Raw genomic sequence first — 7,764 nt, 5'->3', positions numbered from 1 at the left:
TTCACTCCGATTTCAGTATCAATTTATTTTCGATTGCCTATTTATGATATTGTTTTCCTATCCAAGTAGGTATTTCTACCTACACGTTCAGAGTTAAAATCTGAACGCACCACACAAACAGACAGTCAGTCATTTGCTAGGCCATCCGAGCCATCAGCACTTTAATTAACTTTCGCTATTGACGCCGACACAAACAAATGAATTTTATTAGCACGTAAAATGTTTATTCATGTAAGCCCCGCCAGAATCAACGCAATTTGGATATATTATATTTCAATTCTTACTACAAACAAAATCGTAAAATCATCGCGATCACCATCGTCATCGTCAACAACAACCATCGTCGAATAAAAAAAGTTTTAATCATTAGCATATTCATTAACGTCTTCATCTACATATTCATTAACATATTCATTAACATATTCATTAATATAAATAACCATAACAATCATCTTTATCGTTAGTATCCATCCATCCATCAATCCATCCATCCATCCATCCATCCATCCATCCATCCATCCGTCCGTCCGTCCATCCATCTATCCATCTATCAACATCGCCATTATCAACTCACCAATACACTAACCTATTCGAACCAGGATTGTTGGTGGTGGTGGGCGCGGGGGTGTTGATCGGGATCACGATGGGAGTCCTCATGCTCCTGGTCATCGTCCTCTTCTACAAAAGGTCATTTATTAATTGCTCATTCTTATACTCAGTTCATCATCATCAATGTCATATCATCATCATTATTTTTATTTGTTATTCGTCCTTACTCATGATCATCATTATCGTCATCCTTTTCATCATGCAAAACATCATCATCATCACCATCACCATCATCATCATCACCATCATTTTGCAAATCATCATCAACATCACCACGCAAATCATCATCATCAGTGTTTTCTTTACTTTTCATGAATAATGTTACCATTGTTGTCATTATTTTTGGAGGCCACGGTGTAGCAACTTTTTATCATCTTCATCATTCTTATCTCAGTTTTAATCTTTTTCCTCTTCTTCCTCTTCCACTTTTTCACTAGGCATAATCACCATTATTGTTATCATCATCATCATTGTTTTGTTTTACAAAATTGTCATCATCACCGCCACAATCATTATGATCCTTTACACCATTAATCACTCTCTAACATTATTATCATCATTCCTGTCATCTTCATCGTCATCACATTTTCACCATTTTTTTCCATTTCATCTTCATCATCACTCTCATCTCCTCCTCCTACTCATCATCATCATCATCGTTCCCGCCACAATCATCATCATCGTCATCACCACAGAAACAAGCGCAGGTACGTACGGAGCCAAACGGCAGATCCGTTGATTCCCAGCTTGTGTTCGCAGCACAGTCACCATCACCACCACCACCAACTTCAACTCCAGCAACACTTGCTTCCACATCAACTAAGTTTGTTGCAGAGCAGTTACAATGCCACCAGCGAATTAATTGACGAGGCCTCGCTGAACAACGACAACAACAACAGCATCTACACAATTTCAACATTCCAACAAAGTTCTCCCCAGCAATACCTCATGCTAGGATCGCACCACCACAACCATCCACTCCCGTGTTACGAGCCTGTCACAGCCAGCAACTACAACGATAACGTTGCAACCACCATACGGTCAACGAGAGCAGTGAGACATCAGCTTCCGAGCAATCAACTTGATCAAACCAATGCGTGCTCACAGCAGCAGCAGCAACAACAACAACAGCCTCATCATCAGCCACTTCAACAACAGCAGCAGCAACACAAACAACAACCAACAAACACGTTGTTCCTGAAAAATATGCAACTCGCACCGAAAGTTGATCGCCGGAAAGTAAAAGAAACAGCAGATACAAATGATTTATCAGAAAATCAAAACAAGACAAACACCTTGAAGAAATCTTTAAAATCATTCCAAAACATTCCAACAACAGGAATCACTCCGCCGCTGACAGGCACAACAACGACAACGTCGCTTTTTAAACCGGCACTCATTTCTTCAATGACAACCTCCATAACAAATAACGAACTCAACGAAAATCTTCTCAACAAAAAAAATACGACATCTTCTCAACCTGAATTTTGTAATTGTTTCGGCATCAATAATTCCATCTGTCAGGACTGCAACCGAATTGCACAAGTTAACACGAGCTCCAAAAACGCAACAACAATCTCGAGAAAGAGCAGCATAAAAACAAATGAAAGCAAAAGTGGCAGCGCAAATGGGCGGGAAACAAATTACTTGTCTAACATTGACCTTTTGGAAAGCAGCAAAGTTGCGTATCATCCGTCCGCTCTTTCCCCCTGTTGTCACTCGCACTCCTGCCATCGATCCTGAACTCTTCGATTACAGATGATTCGTTTCTAACCACATTAAAGACATAATTACTTACAGTTTTTTAGAGTAATTACGTCATTTCAACTTATTGATTCGTTCAAATTTGCATGAATTTTTTGTATAAAATGTTCTGTTGTCTCAATGATTTTTTAAACAAAAGTTAATTTTTTTTACAATAGTTAACCGGAAAAAAATCTGAACATTTTGTAAAAATTATCCTAATACTAATTCTATCAACTAATAAATCAAACAACCGACCAGCAAACCAACAAACCAACCAGCAAACCAACCAACCAAAAAACCTAGCAAACCAACAAACAAATTCGTTTTAAATTTTGTAGGTATACTGTTGTTTTCGTAATGTTTTAAGTTCTGACACTTCTGAACTTTCGACAAACGCGCAACGTGCAGCGCAGAACAACGTGTTAAAGATTTTGGAGTTTTTCATTTTTTGCGGGTTTGTCGAAAAATCCTCTCATTACTTAGTTGCGTATCGTACCTTCTCTATTGCAAAGTTCATACATTTGAGTCAATTTTTAAATTATTCTTTTCCTTTAACAAAAGAATGCGACTTCTGTTTATATGACGATATGTAGGCTATACTTGAAGAGACAGCTAAGTATTTTTATAGCAATTTGAAGATACAAATACAAATTTATACATTTATGTATTCAGATACAAATTTATGTATTCAGTTGTGATTATTCAAAATGTTTGAATTCATTTTCTTAATATTGTTATTAAATCTTCTGCAATAATCTTTTATATACAAGATAAAAATAAAACAGTTCAGCTGTCGTTAAAACGTTAAAAAAATACAGAAAAAAATACACGTTTTTGAGCAAAATAATATAGAATGTATTTTTTAAAAAAATTAAAAAATAAAAATTCAACAAAGAAAGATTAAAATCGTTTAGGGTGGTACAGAAAATTGTTGAAGGAAGGGGTGAGGGAGGAAGCCATAAGAAACCAACTTGTATAACAAAAACACATATGCGACTAGCTGCGAACAGTTACGAAGCTTTAACGGGTTGGACGAGAAAAACTTTATTCAAATTACATATCTGGTTGTCAAAATTTTAACGAAAATTAAAACAGTTCAGCGTTCGTCTGAATCTTAAAATCCAGTGAAACATTATTAATTTAAAATTGGCTCACTTAAACGTAAATTAAATAGTCTGAAAAAAATTCATAATTGATCTAAAGTTGGACGTTCTCGCCATCAGTGAGAGCAGACATTTTTCTTCTGACGATGTATGTCTCAGCCAATCAACACCTGAGGGATACGTATGTTTTGATAAAGGGCAAAGAGGAGTAAGAAATCATGTGACTGGTTTGACATTGCAATGAAATAGAACGATCTACTCGTAAGTTAGAAATGGTTTATCGCCGTACAAAATACAAATCAAACCTTCTTTGCTGGAAAGAAGACACAAAGACACAAACAATTTTTTATCAAGCAATCATTATATTTATTACCAATCGGAATCGCTGATTAACTCAAGGTCTGATAAATCAATACAATTATGGAAGATTTTTGCAAGCGATGTTTTCCGTATTCTAAGCATGGATATAATTATATATATATATATATATATATCCATGCTTATAAGTTTAAAGATCATACCATTGATATTATTAAATAAAAGCAGCAAAGAATAATAGTAAAGTTTTTGGTTACCATAGCAACGTGCCGGACTTATACTTTCAGAACATTATGGAAATTACTTTTTAAATATAGCTCAGCGTTCGTTGAAATATAAAAATATAATTTGTAATTAATAAATTTATTAATAAAAATATTAACTAGTCTACGTAATAAATGTATATTGTAAGACAGAATCATAATCTTCATCACAAAATCAAAATTTAACATGAAAAAGAACATGATTCAACAATAATAAAAAAAACAATCTTCAATGAATTCGTTGGGCATTACTTTGGAGCCTCGCTTGCTTCAGTTTAAAAATGTTGTTAATGATGGACAATTGTATGAGCAAAAGTTGAAAATTATTAACAATGGACCGAAATCAAGAGATCTGCATTTTGTTAGAGGACCCCTTAATAATGTATGTAATAAACTGTATATTATACAGTTTATTATACTCGATATTTATATTCTTTTCTGACAGTTTACACCCATGGATTGATTTATTTTTATAATTTTTGTAGCAATCTATTCATTAGTCATCAGTAGTGCATCGCTGTTCTATTTAATTAATTCAATTTTTGTTATTTATACCTAGGTTCTTACTCTTAAATCACTTTTTAAAGTATTGTGATAGTCATGTCTAAGGCCAAAAGCATTTTACATTTCAACTTTTGCCTATTCTGGACGAATATATGAGACTAGCAAGATTCAATTTTGTCATACAGATGAAGTATAATCACATCATGTTGATAGGCTTGTCAATACATTGCATGATCTAAAATTCAAAACTCAACTAGTGGATTTTGCTTATAATCATTTTATTATGTTGCATTGTTGTGTGTAAATTTTTTTATGAAATAATTTTTTAAATCCTTTTTATTTAAATTTCAGTTTTTCAAATTGGAAACTACAGCCATAAGTCCGGTGAAAGTTGCTGCAGGCCTGGAAATTTTAGGAACAATAAAGTTTTTCTCGAACCTTGACCTTGAAGTGAACTTGTCTGACAGCATTGAAATACAAATTGATGACAAAAAGCATGAAATACCTCTCACTGTGTTTGTTAATTTATTATTTTCAAACTAGTTTAACTATTAGACAAATTTTTTAACTTTGAGCAATCATTTTTAAAATTTAAAGTGAACCACCGAAACCATATTTGGAGTTGAGCTGCAACGAGATAAATTGTGAAATAATTTTAGGAGATGGTGATGTTGTTTGCAAAGATTTTGTCATATTCAACAAAGGTTCACTAGTTGAATTTAATTGTCAGTTTATAGTAGTTATAATCTGTCTTGTATCCTATGTCAAATTACTGCCAAAAATTCCATCCATCCATATTTTCCACGTCAGGGAACCAGGCAGGTTTTTATAAAATAGATGTGCCAACAACGAACGTCAAACATGTAAATGCTCATCCATCCCATGGCTACATCAATCCATCGTGCCAACAAACTGTTTCTGTATGATTACTCTTTATTAATAAAATATGTCTATCATCAGATATAGCTATGCTAAAATTTTCTGTCTGCGATCATCATTTTCATTATCTCCATTCTTTTGTCTATTAGCCCAGAAACAGAAATAATTAAAGATATCATTGTGATAAGATGTTTTAATCCAATGCAAGTTTGTCTCATTAGTACACAAATTATGTGCTCAGATGAAATGCATGTACTACTAACAGTTGAATCAAAAACCTGAGCTGATCAGTTATTGGCCAGATGCTTGAGCTCACATTAAAACTTTTTGTATTCATACATTTTCAAGTTGTTCTTCTTTGTTTAAGACTAAATACACTCCTAAGTTATTGAAGTATTAATATGAAATAAATTTGAAGGTGAGTTTCGTTCCAAATGCTATTGGAGACTTCAATTTCATTATGTGGTTAGTAATTGCAATTGTACTGGAACTCAGTTGTGAATGTTTAACAAATTAGTTGGTATGCGTGCATATTTCAATGACAATAACATCTAAATAACTTAGATTTTATCATATTCGATGTTTTTAACGAGATTTATTAGAATATGTAATTACATTCGTGTATTAATTTATACATGAGTGAATTAATTTTGAATAAAAATCATAATAATCAGAGTTCATCACGATAAACTTTTGACCCGCCACTCACAACCCCATCAGCATACATCTGGAGCAGGGAAACAACAATGTACTACATTACCTTCTGGTTCGTGGTTGCATCATCAACCAACTTATTGAACTATATGGTCCACAGAACACGCCAACCAACCACATTCACTTTAGTGCAACTTATTACAACACAGTTAACGTAATAAAATGCCAGTTACACAACAAGACCAAAGAGTCTGTCAGTTTCGCCATGCTTCTCATGGAAGATGACACCAACACGAACAACAACAACAATAACGAAGGCACGTTGATGAGATCAAGTGGCAGGGCAACGAATGCATGCAAGAAGAATGGAGAGATTATTTATGCAGGCGCAGTCAGCAATTTTAATGTCACCACTGAGGTGCAAAATGGCAAGAACGGCTCCAACACAACTTCTGATCTTATGGTTTAGTTTATAACAATCTCATTTATGAGTTCTCAGGGCGTCAGTAGCGAGCGGATCCAGGAGGAGGTTGGGTGAGCCACGCCAGACCACCAAAGAAGAAAATATCAAAAATTTCATATAGAATATAGTAATACAATAAACGAAAATTAACAAAAAAAGGTGTCATTAATTAAGAATTTTAAAATCATCCGGCACTGAAACGGAATTATGCCGGGGAATATTACCGGAGAAAATAGCAGCAACGCGAAATTATTCTGGATCCGCCGCTCTGGAACTTATTTAAATTTTTTAATGTAGTTATTTCATAGATAAGTATATTACGTAAGCATTTTGATCTGGTGCTCATTATAATTATTATTATTTATTATTATTATTTATTATTATTATAAGAAAATTTGTATAGCGCCTTTTATAGAACTACCTAAAGGCGCTATCAGACATACAAAAAAAAATCATCTGTCAATTCAAGTGACCATTTATAAGTAAATAACTTTCCTTTGATTTGGTTTTTTTCATATAAACAGCATGCCCTAGAAACTTTCGAAGGTAAAAAATTCATGTAGCCGACACACTCAATCAATAGAAAATAACATACAGATCAGACATTATTTAAATGTCAATCCTGAATTTACAGTTGAATCCTGAATGTCAAGGCCGTCTGGAAAGCATGACGTCATTATTGAAAGTTTTTCCAAAGGAGGGCATCATTCCAGCATATTCATCCATTCCATTGACATTCCTTTTTAGTCCAAAGTTATTTCCTTTCTTCTGCTCTTTTTTTATTTTTCATGCAATTTTAACTAATTTTTGTTGTCTTTTTAAACCGCATAATAAGTTTAAAGTAATAAATTGTAATTATTTATTGAACTCTTGATAGGTGGCTGGCAGGCAGTAAGGGGTTCAAATGTTTTCAATTGAGTCCACCTGACAGACATCTTTCCAGCAAGATCGTCTGCCTCGCCTCCATGGTTTCATCATTCTATTCTATCTTTATTTATGTTTTTTATTTATCTATCTATTTTAATGCTAACCCGACAATTAGAAAATAAATTTAGTAAAATAATTTGATTCATTTGAAAGAACAAGGAGGAAGGAAGGTCGTGCCATACCAGTCAGTCAGCAGGTTTAATTCTTTCTCTATTTGCATATTTGTAATATTTCAATCTTTTATTTTAATGTAATTGTTGTTTTCACTCCTTCTATGCCTATAGTAATCTTAAAACAG

General features: G+C 33.7%; 2 protein-coding genes across 2 annotated transcripts; both read left to right on the top strand.

Moving 5' to 3' along the window:
* Positions 1 to 643: 643 nt before the first annotated feature.
* Positions 644 to 2,352, top strand: HELRODRAFT_163255 (hypothetical protein; the record flags this gene model as incomplete). Its single annotated transcript, XM_009027179.1, has 2 exons — positions 644 to 687; positions 1,305 to 2,352. 2 exons carry the CDS (start codon positions 644 to 646, stop codon positions 2,350 to 2,352), a joined length of 1,092 nt encoding a protein of 363 aa, XP_009025427.1.
* A 3,530-nt stretch (positions 2,353 to 5,882) lies between these two features.
* HELRODRAFT_163254 (hypothetical protein) lies at positions 5,883 to 6,545 on the top strand (the record flags this gene model as incomplete). Its single annotated transcript, XM_009027178.1, has 2 exons — positions 5,883 to 5,887; positions 6,143 to 6,545. The coding sequence occupies 2 exons, from the start codon at positions 5,883 to 5,885 to the stop codon at positions 6,543 to 6,545; spliced, it is 408 nt and encodes a 135-aa protein (XP_009025426.1).
* Between the last annotated feature and the right edge of the window lie 1,219 nt (positions 6,546 to 7,764).

Source organism: Helobdella robusta, assembly GCF_000326865.2.
Source record: "Helobdella robusta unplaced genomic scaffold HELROscaffold_5, whole genome shotgun sequence".
Taxonomy (NCBI): domain Eukaryota; kingdom Metazoa; phylum Annelida; class Clitellata; order Rhynchobdellida; family Glossiphoniidae; genus Helobdella; species Helobdella robusta.
This window is presented reverse-complemented; position numbering and strand designations above follow the sequence as displayed.